This window comes from Rana temporaria, chromosome 2 (genome assembly GCF_905171775.1).
Source record: "Rana temporaria chromosome 2, aRanTem1.1, whole genome shotgun sequence".
NCBI lineage: Eukaryota > Metazoa > Chordata > Amphibia > Anura > Ranidae > Rana > Rana temporaria.
The window spans coordinates 266,322,904-266,337,461 of record NC_053490.1 but is presented as its reverse complement, the minus strand read 5'-3'; the positions used below and the strand labels follow the sequence as shown (position 1 = coordinate 266,337,461).

General features: G+C 40.9%; 1 protein-coding gene across 5 annotated transcripts in view; it reads right to left on the bottom strand.

Moving 5' to 3' along the window:
- Window positions 1–14,558, bottom strand: part of BCAS3 (BCAS3 microtubule associated cell migration factor) — a 1,469,256-nt gene that overhangs the window by 1,122,954 nt on the left and 331,744 nt on the right. For all 5 annotated transcript variants that reach the window (XM_040336914.1, XM_040336915.1, XM_040336917.1 and 2 more), the window contains exon 12: window positions 10,342–10,512. In XM_040336914.1, coding sequence (XP_040192848.1) covers window positions 10,342–10,512 — 171 coding nt within the window. The remainder of the gene's footprint in view (window positions 1–10,341; window positions 10,513–14,558) is intronic.

Genomic DNA, 14,558 nt, shown 5'->3' with positions numbered 1-14,558 from the left:
TGCTGTCCCCCTCCCCCCTCAAGAGGCTTTTTCCACACGAGGAAGAAAGCCTCGAAATAAGAAAATAAGGACATTTAAAAGCAAAATCGAAAGATGAGGTAAGTGAAGGAGGATTGCACTAAGGTAAAGGAAGCTATTTAGGGAAAAAATGTTAACTGACCAGATCAATAACCCAGGAGTTTTGATTCAAAAAAGAAAAAAAAAATCTATGATAGGCCAGGGACAACTTAAAACTGAAATATGTCATTTCTGGTGAATTTCTACCTGTAGACATTAAAAGCCAAATTAACTAAAGAACTATTAGCACACCAATGGGTATTTTAGAAACATGCTGCTGCTGAAATCACTTATAGTCTAAGAAATGTGTTATTTATTTATCCACCTAGGCCAGTATGCTGTCGCTGCTAAGTCACTCCATTCCTGTTATCCGATGTCACTTTTCACTTCCTATCAGAACTGTGGTCAGAACCTCTGGCTATGACACAAATTAGCAAATGTAATCAGACACGGCAAATGACCATCATAAATCAATCCCAATATTGAGAGAGATGAGAAAGACAGAAAATGATACTTCACACGTGAGGCTTTCAATGTGTCAAATTAATGTGCAGTGTGAATTACCGGTATATACACCCTGGCCCTGATGCAGCCATATGTTCCTTAAATAAATTAAACACTTGGATATTCTATATTGTTTTCACTGCCTGACTATTAAACATTACAATATAATTAAACAAAGTTTTTTAAGTACCGGTATTCAACAATTTAATCATTTAAAGGCTTAATCACCTAAATAGCTTATTTTACCTTAGCGCAGTCCTCCTTCGCTTACCCCATCCTTCGATTTTGCTTTTAAATGTCCTTATTTCTTCTGAGAAATCCTCACTTCCTGTTTTTCTGTCTGTAACTAAACACCGTAATGCGAGGCTTTCTCCCTGGTGTGGAGAAAGTCTCTTGAGGGGGGAGGGGGCGAGCAGGAGTGTCAGGACACTCTCTACTTTGCAGATAGAGAAAGGAGCTGTGTGTTAAGGCGTCCTGACACTCCTGCTTACCCCCTCCCCCCTCAAGAGGCTTTCTCCACACCAGGGAGAAAGCCTTGCATTACTGTGTGGAGTTACAGACAGAAGAACAGGAAGAGAGGATTTCTCAGAAGAAATTAGGATATTTAAAAGCAAAATCGAAGGGTGAGGAAAGTGAAGGAGGACTGCACTAAGGTAAAGGAAGCTATTTAAGGAAAAAAAAAAATACCTTTACAACCCCTTTAACCACTTAAGCCCCGGACCATTTTGTTGCTAAATGCCCAGGCCAGGTTTTGCGATTCGGCACTGCGTCGCTTTAACTGACAATTGCGCAGTCGTGCGACGTGGCTCCCAAACAAAATTGACGTCCTTTTTTCCCCACAAATAGAGATTTATTTTGGTAGTATTTGATCACCTCTGCGGTTTTTATTTGTTGCGCTATAAACAAAAATAGAGCGACAACTTTGAAAAAATGCAATATTTTTTACTTTTTGCTATAATAAATATCCCCCAAAAACATATATAATTTTTTTTTTCCTCAGGTTTAGGCCGATACGTATTCTTCTACCCAATTTTGGTAAAAAAAATCGCAATAAGCGTTTATCGATTGGTTTGCGCAAAATTTATAGCGTTTACAAAATAGGGGATAGTTTTATTGCATTTTTATCATTTTTTTTTTTTACTACTAATGGCGGCGATCAGCGATTTTTTTCGTGACTGCGACATTATGGCGGACACTTCGGACAATTTTGACACATTTTTGGGACCATTGTCATTTTCACAGCAAAAAATGCATTTAAATTGCATTGTTTATTGTGAAAATGACAGTTGCAGTGTGGGAGTTAACCACAGGGGGCGCTGTAGGAGTTAGGGTTCACCTAGTGGGTGTTTACAACTGTAGGGGGGTGTGGCTGTAGGACTGACGTCATCGATCGAGTCTCCCTATAAAAGGGATCACTCGATCGATGCAGCCGCCACAGTGAAGCACGGGGAAGCAGTGTTTACATACGGCTCTCCCCGTTCTTCAGCTCCGGGGAGCGATCGCGAAGGAGCGGCTATAAACGAATAGCCACGCCGTCGTCACGGATCGCTCCCCGCGGGAATCCGACCGCCGCATGTAGCGGGGGGGTCCCGATCAGACCCCCGACCCGCGGAAAGGCGGGGACGTACATGTACGCCCATCTGCCTGTACGTGCCATTCTGTGGACGTACATATACATGCGGCGGTCGGCAAGTGGTTAAGTTACTTTAAAATAACCAATGTAGCGAAAAGGAAAAGCACTTGCAATAAAGTATGGTCTTAAATGCTTGTCAAAGGTATAATATTAAACGGTTATCTGACACCAAGAGGCATATTTAAAAAGCAGTGAATGATACTTTCAACAAAGATGAGGGTGAATCAATCACAAATTTTAAACATATGAACCAAAAAGTGACACCTGCAGTAAATGTTTGGTAAAAGCAAAATTCACTGCTTTATATGTACCATAAATGTCATCAAATTGCAGTAAGTAAAATAAGCAAAACCAAGTTTATAGCTAGTGTCAATGGGCAAATGCAGTTTGCTTTCAAATGCATTTGGCCTATGATAGGAGTATGAGGCGGAATTCTCACTCCTGCTCTGTTTCTCGCCGCCCAGGCACTCTGCACCCCACCCAAATCCATGTTGCTGGGGAACTGGGATGATTTGCCAAAGTCAGTGCAGGCCAGTAAAGGCATCCTTGCTGCTAGAAAGCGTGCCTGCTCCATTTGCCTAGCCATCCCTAAAACTTTGACCACACACCCTTAACTCTGATTCCTGCACCCTGGTTGGTTGTAAGCTTCCTGGCATTTTATAGTGGTGCCCTGCTGTGTTACTTGCCATTGAAATCCTTGTTGCTGGCCCCGCGGCTTCTTTTCTTTTTGGCTTGCCACTTGGACTTTGACCTTGGATGGTTTACTGGGCTATACCTGCCCTGACCTCAGATCTGTCTATTAGGTTAAGCTTGTTTGCTACCTGCCTTGACCTCAGAACTGTTTTTGTACTATGCTTGATCATTAAATTTTTTACTGGTTTAACCAGCCTCAGGGCAAAAGGTTCTCTTCCTTTGTCTCATTTGCTCAGCCCCAGTGCGGTCTGGCTGGGAATTATAGCATCCTGTTGTAAGACCCAGGGTCAATCAAATAGCAGTACATCTGCTTGCCTTAAGGCCGAGTACTCACGGCAGGACATGTCCGATGAAAACGGTCTGCAGACCGTTTCCATCGGACATGTCTGGCCGGGGACTGCCCGGGGACTTCTGTTCGATGGCTATACACACCATCGAACAGAAGCCCGCGCGTAAACATTACGCGGGGCGTGTCCGCGGTGTCGCCGCGTCGATGACGCGGTGTCGCCGCGACAATGACGCGGCGACGTGGGCGGGCCGCCTTAAAAATGCTTCCACGCATGCGTCGAAGTCATTCGACGCATGCGAGGGATGCGGGCGGCAGGACATGTACGGTAGGTCTGTACAGACGACCGTACATGTCCGGGCGGACAGGTTTCCAGCGGACTGTTTTAAAACAAGTCCGGGAAACAGTTGTCCGCTGGAAACCTGTCCGATCCGTCCCAAAATGGTCCGCTCGGGCCAACACACGGCCAAACATGTCTGCTGAAACTGGTCTGCGGACCAGTTTCAGCAGACATGTTTGGTCGTGAGTACGGGGCCTAAGAGAACGGGGTTGCTACAGCAGAAGAAACAGTATTTACTACCTGGGCAATAATAGATCCCTCACATGTCCGCTTGTTTGTTGAGTAACTTTGTAAACTGACTTAAAAAGTCCAGAACATAGCCCTTTGTCTTCCACATCAAGCTGTGCCCACCCCCACACCTGCTCCTTCTGACCTTGAGTCCAAATTTAACCTGCCAGACTACTTTTCGGCGGAACCTAAATGTTGTTTTCTAAGTTTGTCCACAGTTGTTAGCTGGACTTGCAACTGAGACCGCGCTCCACTGGTTCCGGGGCCTAGCGATTATGGATAACCAGATTAGGCTAAACAATGTGCATCTTGCTATAAAATCTAGGCGTAAAATGTCTTCAACATAGCCTTAATTAGGAAATGCAGCTTCCACATATGTCTGCAAATGCTGTGCAACTAAAACCTCTGTTTTTAATGCAAATTTTTGGACAGTGCTTGATGGATAATCATATCCCCAGTCCTGGGCCTTTAATGTGTCCCCAGATGGCCCTGTTATGACCTATGATCTTTTTTCAAAGATTTACCTATGACGACCCTCCTTGCACCTGCACAGCTGAATCCTCTATTAGGGTCCATGCTGCTTCAGTTTTTAAAAAGGGTTTTTATATTTATAATTTTCTGATTCTGGATTGGCCATGAACCCCTGACAAAGTACAGGCAGTTATCATTGGACCCAGCCAAAGGATCTGAAAGCAGCCCAGTGCTTCTTGGGATTTAGAAATGTTTACAGGACGTTCACTAAACATATTTCCTCTATAGTAGCCCCCATCATCTCTCTTACCAAATAAGGGTCTAATACTGCTCTTTGGCTTCCAAAGGCCATCTGTGATTTTCAGAAACTCAAATCTGCATTAATTTCAGCCCCAGTTCGGACTTGTCTTGACATGACTGTGCTCTTCATCATGTAAGTTAATGCCTCGGATGTCGGCATGGGAGCAGTTCTCTCTTAAACTTTCTCTTCAACTCTCTCTTCAAACCAAATACACCAATGTGCCTACTTTTCCAGAAAATTCTCTAATGTGAGTAAAACTATGGTATTGGGAACTATGAACATTTGGGTGCCTAGTGTACCTTGGAGGAGTGACACCACTGTCTGGAGGGGGCATGTCACCTATTTGTGGACCATATCAATTGCAAGAACCTCAAATGTTATCAATCAGCTATATGCCTTAACACTCGAGAATCCTTTTTTGCCTGCTTCAACTTTGCTATTACTTACTGGGATTTATGACTTCAAAAAGGCAGCCGCACAGCATTTTGCCCCTCCTCAAATTCTGGACATTTTACATTCTTATCGGAAGCTCAGTCCTGTGTCACTGCCAACTCAATTTTTTACTTCTCTCCCTTAGGTGTGCACATTCATTTGGGTCATCGTAGATCACGTTAGCAAAATGGCACACTTTGTGCTCCCCTCCTCCAAATTACAGGCTATGTTGTTTCAACATGAGATACTTAGACTCCACGGTGTGCCCTAGAACACTGTCTCAGACATTACCGCAAAACGGAGGTAGCGTTGATGAGACTAGAATGTTTATAAAAAGGCTTGAGTAAAACCCTTTTTAAGTGTTCTTCTGTTGGTACAGTGTTACATAGTTACATAGTAGGTGAGGTTGAAAAAAGGACACAAGTCCAACCTATGTGTGCGATTATATGTCAGTTCAGGTGCTTATCTAATAGTTTGTTGAAACTATTCAGAATACCTCTGTTCTAGGGTATTCTGCATATTATATAATTCCAGCAAAAGAGATTGGCCTCAGCAGGTATTGATGATAGGAAGTTTAGTTCACCAGCATCCTCCAAATTTTAAATATCACTTTTGGGAGAAAACACCATTCATTGCTCACGTATGGACAAGTAAATACATGTTTGCACAGCAGGCACACAACAAATGCCAAGGCTTTTTTCTGCAAATGAAGCACCTAAGTAATTTAACTGGACTTTCAACTGTAGAATCCACTACAAATTAACTTATTTCATGTTGAACATATCTTTCTAACCATACATGCTATACAAAATTGGTGGTGTTGTCCAATTTTAGAAAAAATAACTTAAATCTGTATCAAAGGGAAAGAGGGGGTGCATGGCTTAAGAGCAAAAGTTCTAAATCTGTATATAAAAATATAGCTCTGCAAAAAAAAAAAAAATTATATACTGTACTTAAAAGTTCCAAAGTTAAATGTTATCATAAAAGTGATTAAAGTATACACAAACCCCTTATAATTATTTTAAGTATGCACTCCAAAGAGCATTAATGGCCAGTTCATGGCCTCTGTGTGATTAAACAAAGAGTTGCATTAATGTAAAATAAACAAAGTTTGACTAAGCAATTTATCACCCCCTGTTGCCGTGTTAGAGTTCACAGGTTCAAATCCTAGTAAAGTCAATTAAGCATTTATAAAAAGGTCATTCAAATAAATAGCAGCTGTAAATGTGCATTATAAAACCAGACAGACCCGAAGACAACATAATTGACTGGGATTAAGAGTGTTCTACAATGGATTTATATGGGCTGGGACATTTTAAACCATCATCTCAAGCCATAATTGTTGGTAAATTATTCTGGGGTTTCAGGGAGTCTTTACAATGGAAAATAAAACACACCTTTATAGACTTTAAAGAATCAGTACACCCCAAAACAAAAATAAGTTCACCGTGCATTAAATAACATTGAAGAAATAAATCTGTCAATAACATTCATTAACTATAGAGCAAACATAGGAAATGAAATATTCTTAATTGTTATGTAGGCTGCCATTATAGGTAAAAGGAAGCAACAAAACTACAAATGGCAGTTGATGGGGTTACTGGACAGGAAGTCAGAACAATAACCGTAAGGTGCTATGGAAATCTCTTGAAATGTTTAAATACTAACCTAACCTAACCATAGTATGCCAATCTCGTTTTCATAAACCAGTTTATGAAAATTACATAATTTATGTATTGTGATCCTCTAAATTGATCCAGCTTCAAATGACATTTTTACTACAAAATATTCATAGAGTTTAACAACTGCTATATCTTCATTTGTTTGTTATACTGTATGCTGATTCCATACAAAAAGGCATATCTGCTGAAGAATACCATCTCACTATTTTTAATCGATACACTTATGTGAATGGGCTGTACTTTATCACAGTGCTGAAACAAAGTGACTACATTTCCTTAAATGTGGATAGCATTACTTTTTTCAACAAACAGAATGCTACTTTATTGAAACAAAGGCATGGTACAAAGTCAATAGTATGGAAATAATCAAAATAATATATTACACACTGACAATGATAAGAGAAGCAAAGTCCCTATAACAGAAAACAGGCATGACTAAAGCTGTACATAACATCTACGAGTATGGCAGTGCCCAACCTTCAAGAAATCCAAAAACACATGAGGAGGGTATCGCAGCCACACTGACAGGTATCCAATATGCAAGAGGGGGAGAAACCTCCTCACCTAAGCTGTCCATGGCCATCATACCCTATCAAACTTCTTAGGGCAGTTCCGGCAGATATAAATCAACTTGTACATAGGAAGAGCAGTGTTAATATTTTTCCCAGGAACCTAGGGAGGGAGGGGAATGGGTATTCCACTTGAGTATAAATTCTCTTTAGGCATAATAAAATAAATAATTTAGTTAATCTAGGCCTCCGTTCACCATCCTGAATTTCCAATAACACCAGCTCTGGAGTGACCCGGAGGGTCAACTGAAGATGGAAATTAATACTATCAACCACCTCTCCCCAGAACCCGGACAACTCCAGAATATGTGAAGATATGTGCCTATACTGTCCTCACAACGGGGGAAGTCTTGCGATCTCTAAAGAGACATTCTGTGCAATCTCTGGGGCATATAGTAAACCTTTGTGCAATAATTTTATCTGAATCAGTTTGTCCCATGGGGAAATTAACAGTTTGGTACTAATCAAGAGGTACTAAGGCAGTCCTTCCAGTTCTCTCGATTAAGGTCAGGAAGGTCAGCCTTCCACAAGTCCCATAACTATTCCATATTAGGGGAGTCAACGATAAGCAAGTCCAGGTAAAGAGCAGACAGGGGTTTAGACACTAATTCTTGAGCAAGAAGTTCCTCAATATGGTCCATAGTAAGGCTCGAATGGGGACCACCTGTGGGGCTGTAGAAATCTCTGCCTAGCGATGGCCCAGACCCCAAGTGTTACCCTAGTGGGGTATGGTAGATCAGGGTAAGCCCAAGGACCCCAATAGACCAGATTCCCTAGCTCCTGATGGGAACCCAAAGTAGCAGCCTCTAGGCACACCATAGCATTGGCTCGGGAATGCAGAAACCACCAGCGAGCAGTGACTATTATGGCCACCCAGTAGTAAGTCCAGTAATACAGTAATGCCAATCCACCACAACGCACAAAGGGAGGAGTAAAGTTGACCTTGCTAACCTAGGGAGAGAACCCTCCCAATATGAAAGTCCCCATACACTCATCAACCTCACTAAAAAAGGAATTGGGTACCCAGGTTGGGCAGTTATGAAACACATAAAGAAATTTATGGAGAAAAATAATTTTTAGGAGGTTAATACGCCCCATGAAGGACAACGGCAGGGATGCCCAGGATGCACACTTAGAACGAAGTTGGCATAACAGTGAAAGCAAAGTAAGAAAAACCATATAAGTAGGGCAGTGTTACCAGGGATAGAAAAAAAACATTACGCCTAGGTTCACACTGCTGCGAATTCAAAATCGTGGTAAAATGCGCGATTTTACCGCGATTTCACGGCTGCGATTTTGCCGCGATTTCGGCTGCAATTTAATGTAAATCGCGGCCGAAATCGCAAAAAGTAGTACAGGAACTACTTTTTTAAATCGCAGATGTGGCGTCGCACTGATTAGGACAGTGCCATTGCCGACAATTGCCGCCGATTTGAGATGCGATTTGACATGTCAAATCGCATCTCAAATCGTTCCAAATCGTACCCAGTGTGAACCAGGGCTACTAGTGATACTTTATTTCCCAGTTCAAAGTATTTTTTTAATTCACCTGGTCAAAGTCTGTATGTGTTTTTCCTGCCATTGCAATGTAGCAGAGGTGAAATGTATTCTATGTGTCTCAACTAGGCAGATTTTCCTTCACTGCTTTAATTCAGAGTATGTTCTAAATCTAGGAAATTATCCAATATCCGGGACACATTTTTAACACGGCACACCTTATGTGAATAAGGTCATCTATGTGCAATGAATTTCAATACTACTATTTGGAATTACCTGTACTAGGCCTTGAGGGAAAACCTACTGACTGTGCTACTGCAAAAATCCCCAAAATAAGAGGGCCTATCTGAATAGTAATGTAGTAATAGTAATACGACGCATGCGGGGGATCCCTTCGGACGGATCGATCCGGTGAGTCTGTACAGACCACCGGATCGATCCGCGGGAGCCAATTCAAGCGGATAGATTTGTATACATGTCTACAAATTTTTATCTGCTGGAATTGGGAAATTTCCGCGGATAAATATCCACAGGAATGTACACACCATAGAATCTATCCGCTGAAACCGATCCGCTGAGATTTTTCAGCGGATGGATTCTATGGTGTGTACGGGGCCTTACAGGATCCACATATCCAGAAACACATTTAAACAAGGCAGATTTCAATCTGAATTAGTGGCTGCAAGGAACTGAACTCTTATGCCGCGTACACATCCGATGAGAGTGGTCTGACGGACCGTTTTCATTGGTTAACCGATGAAACTGACTGATGGTCAGTCGTGCCTACACACCATCGGTTAAAAAAACGATCGTGTCAGAGCGCGGTGGCGTAAAACACAATGATGTGCTGAAAAAAACGAAGTTCAATGCTTCCAAGCATGCGTCGACTTGATTCTGAGCATGCCTGGATTTTTCGTGCCTACAAACGATCGGTTTTGTTCTATCGGTTAGGTATTCATCGGTTAAATTTAAAACTAGATTGCTTTTTTTTAACCTATGGATAAATAACCGATGGGGCCCACACATGATCTGTTTGGACCGATGAAAACGGTCCATCAGACCGTTCTCATCGGTTTGACCGATCATGTGTACGCGGTATTAATCCTACTATACTGAGGCTACATTTGGTTTGTTTGGGAATGCCTCTTCTGCATCATAAGTAGGGTATCTCAGATCAAAAACTGTAAGGCAATATCTGAAGTGCTGGGCAAAGCATCGCCTCTTTGTTTCCAGCTGCAAAATATGAATTTTTCCCTATGCTACTCCACTGCTCCCATTCAACCGCCAGGGAAAATACCTAGTACATTACCTGGTACACGTAAGTATGGAACAGAATGTGATTCATGACATAACAGTAACATTCGGCCAGCTTCTGTCGAAGGGGCATGACTGAAAAAGGTCTTCTGATCAGCGTTCTCAGCCGCTGTACTAACGTAGGATAGTTATTACAGTGGCTCCTGCTCAGCCGTCAGGTTGTTTTTTTTTTCGGTCAGCCCTGCTGCATTGAATGAAAGAAAAAAGTGACTAGTGTGTACGAGGCTTAAGTCATGAGTTGAGTATCTCATACATAGAGTGACATATCCTGCTATCACCAGCTGAATAGATGGGTGCAATTAAATATAAAAAGGTCAAATTAAAAGTGTCTTACCTGTCCCTCAGCAACAGTTTCTGTGTCAATGATAGTAATGACTCCAGGGGCAAGAGGGCTACGCCTGGAATTGCTGTGAGATGACAAGTCTTCATCTGAAGAACCAGCAGGCAGTGTACCAGTAAGTTGGGTAACAACTTTCCCAACCATCGTAAGGCCAGTCTTCAGAGTCTGTGAAATCAAGACCATTAGATGAATTAAAGAAAGCTATAACAGGCATTTACAATTTCTTGCTTATACAGTTGTGCTCATAAAAGTTTACATACCCTGGCAGAATTTATGATTCCTTGGCAATTTTTCAGAGAATATGAATGATAACATGAAAACATTTCTTTCACTCATGGTTAGTGTTTGGCTGAAGCCATTTATTATCAATCAACTGTGTTTATTCTTTTAAAATCATAATGACAACAGAAACTACCCAAATGAACCTGATCAAAAGTTTACATACCCTGGTAATTTTGGCCTAATGCCATGCACACAAGTTGACACAAAGGGGTCTGAATGGCTATTAAAGGTAACCATCCTTACCTGTGATCTGTTTGATTGTGTGTGTGTATGTGTATAAAAGGTCAATGAGTTTCTGGACTCCTGACAGACCCTTGCATCTTTCATCCAGTGCTGCACTGACGTTTCTGGATTCTGAGTCATGGGGAAAGCAAAAAAATTGCCAAAGGATCTGCGGGAAAGGGTATATTTTAAAAGGGATTTAAAAAGATATTGAAGGAATTGAGAATGTAAATCAGCAGTGTTCAAACGCTAATCAAGAAGTGGAAAATGAGGGGTTCTGTTGAAACCAAACTATGGTCAGGTAGACTAATTCAAATTTCAGCCACAATTTCCAGGAAAATTGTTCGGGATGCAAGGAAAAAAAACACAAATAAATACAGTACTCTCTGAAAACATGTGTTGTGGCTATTTCAAGATGCACAATAAGGAGGCCCTTGAAGAAAGATGGGCTGCATGGTCGAGTCGCCAGAAGAAAGCCATTACTATGCAAATGCCACAAAGTATCCCGCTTACAATATGCCAAACAGCACAGATACAAGCCTCAAACCTTCTGGCACAAAGTCATTTGGAGTGATGAGACCAAAATTTTGCTTTTTGGTCACAACCATAAACGCTACATTTGGAGAGGAGTCAACAAGGCCTATGATGAAAGGTACACCATTCCTACTGTGAAACACGGAGGTGTATCGCTAATGTTTTGGGATGTGTGAGCTACAAAAGGCACAGGAAATGTGTTCAAAATTTATGGCAAGATGAATGTTATCTAAAAATAGTGGCGAAACATTCATCAGCCAGGAAGCTGCACATGGGACCTAGACATTCCAACATAAAGTTGATCTGTCATTGGCTACAGCAGAAATGGGCAGCTTTAACATCTGAGAGGATAAAGACCCTCATCCACAAATACCACAAAAGACTTTAAGCTGTCATTGATGTTAAATGGGGCAATACACAATATTAAGGGGTAAGTAAACTTTTGATCAGGGTTATTTGGGTAGTTTCTGTTGTTATTGTGATTTTAAAAGTGTAAACACAGTTGATTGATAATAAATGGCTTCAGCTAAACACTAACCATGAGCGAAATAAAAGTTTTTGTGTATCATTCATATTCTCTCAAAAATGGCCAAGAAATCATAAATTCTGCCAGGGTATGTAAACTTATGAGCACAACTGTAAGTAGTAAACTTACAATTTTAAAGTAATATGTTATGTGCATATTTCCAAGACAGTTTAGTCATCTATTTATAATTACTAGGAGCACCAGAACAAAGTACATCAAAAGCTGAACTACAGGCAGATAAAAAAAATTAACAAATTCAAAAAGACTTCAACTGTGCAAACCCTTGACCAAAAATGCAAGCATAGGTAAAAATGACTGGTATTGTTATTACCAATACCACAATACTGGTATTTTACTTTTGGCAACACTCAAAGTGAATGGAGGTGAAAGCCCCTTGTGTCCCAAAACATGGGGTGCTTGTCCTGATACCAATCCAGAATGCTAGTAAGTGTGAAGAGGAAAGGATTGCCACTATTCCCGACCAGCTCAGGTAAATAAACGATAAGGAGCGGCCCTAACTTTGGCCCAAGAAAGATGGCATCATTTCTGGATCATGTTCAGATATGGCTTCTACTTTGCAAGATAGAGCTTTAACTTGCATTTTGAATGGCATGGTGAACTGTGCACACAGACATTGATTTTTTGAAGTATTTCTAAGCTTCGGCAGTTTTGTCCATCACAGAATGTTTCCTGTTCTCACCTTTTTCCTATGCAATGATACATTTTACATTGGTTATGATGCTGTGTATTTTTGACTATGACTTTATAGCATTGTGACTCTTTGTTGAAAACCTTCTCTGCTCTGCTTAGTCTGCTCTTGAAAAAGGAAAATAAAAATAAAAATAACAATTTAAAAAGCAAGTCCAGCTTAGACATATTCAAAGGATGTGCTCTTATCTGCATTATGACCTTGTGAATTCCACCAGTATCTGACATTAAACATGCAAGGTAGATATATGTCAATTCCAAAACTTCCTACTTTAAGCAGTTCTAAATTATTTAACAAAGGACATTTTTTCTCGTGTAAGGAGTATTAGACAATGATAAATTAGTCAATAAAGTAATTTATGTTTGTTTAAAAAAACAAAATAAATAGAAGATTGTATGTGATCTTTTAATCTCACGTATGTAAAGTCTTTTTAATGATTATGATGACAAGCGGCTCTCAAAATTTATTTAGAGAAACAAAGTTCAAACTAGTAAATTTAGGTGCTAAAATGTAGGGTAGTGCAGCATGTTAGCATGATATACACAACATATAAACACCCCATTTTTCTATCAATACCAAATTAATCTTTATGAGAAAAAAGAAAACTATAAAACAAAAACTCATTCAGTACACATCATAATGCTTTACAACAGTTACTAGAATGCCTGAATCTTAGACAAGGATTGTGGGTTCAGTTCTAATCACAGCTGTATCTATGTCAGCTTTACTTTCAACATGCGAAAAGCTGTTTGTATGTAATTTTGTTTTTGTACTGCATCAAAAAATCTGCTTCAACACAGGAAAACAATGGATACTCAGCAGATACCTGCACTATAACTTATCTTTTCAATACACATTGGGCCAGATTCACAAACGAGATACGACGGCGTATCTACTGATATGCCGTCGTATCTCTATTTCTAACTATGCGACTGATTCATAGAATCGGTTACGCATAGCTAGCCCTAAGATCCGACAGGTGTAATTGAATTACACTGTCGGATCTTAAGGATGCAATTCTAGGCCGGCCGCTAGGTGGCAAGGCCATTGTGGCCGGCCTAGAATATGCAAATGAAGACTTACGGCGATCCCCGAACGTCCCGAACGGCCCGTCGATCTAAATCTACGTCGTTTCCGTCGAGTTACGCCGCGTAAAACTAGGGCTTAGCCCTAGTTCTCTTAAGCCATGGTAAGTATGGCCGTCGTTCCCGCGTCGAAATTTAAACATCAACGTCGTTTGCGCAAGACGTCCGTGAATGGCGCTGGACACCATTTACGTTAACGTCTAAGCAAATGACGTCGGTGCGACGTCAGTTAGCGCAATGCACGTCAGGTAATTTACCCGACGGAGCATGCGCAGTACGTCCGGCGCGGGAGCGCGCCTAATTTAAATGGGACTCGCCCCATTCGATTGGGCCCGCCTTGCGCCGGACGGATTTAAGTTACACCGCTGCAAATTTCCAGGTAAGTGCTTTGTGGATCGGGCACTTAGGCAGAAAATTTGCGGCGGTGTAACTTAAATAGGAAAAGTTAAGTTGCGCCCGCTTTTTGTGAATCTGGCCCATTGATCATACCACCCTAGTTTTTGAATTGGGAAAGGGCAAAATAGCAAATGAAGCACAGTTGGGATTTGCGATCTATTTCTGTTGTTTCTACCATGTATGTTGCATTTCGGTTTCAATGATTGTTTTTGAATTTCTTTATTTTTTAAAATTTTTTCCAACATTTACACAAAACATGTGGAATGACATTAATCTTAACATAAGAGATCGATATATAGTCAATTACTTAAACATAACTTCTTTTACATACTTCTCAACACACAGAATAATAGGAAAAGAAGACACTAAACTTCAAAAATAAGGTAAAAGTTCCAACTACTGAGGCCCATTATCTCCCATCTTCCCCTCCTTCCCTTCAAAGCAGAAAATTAAGCAG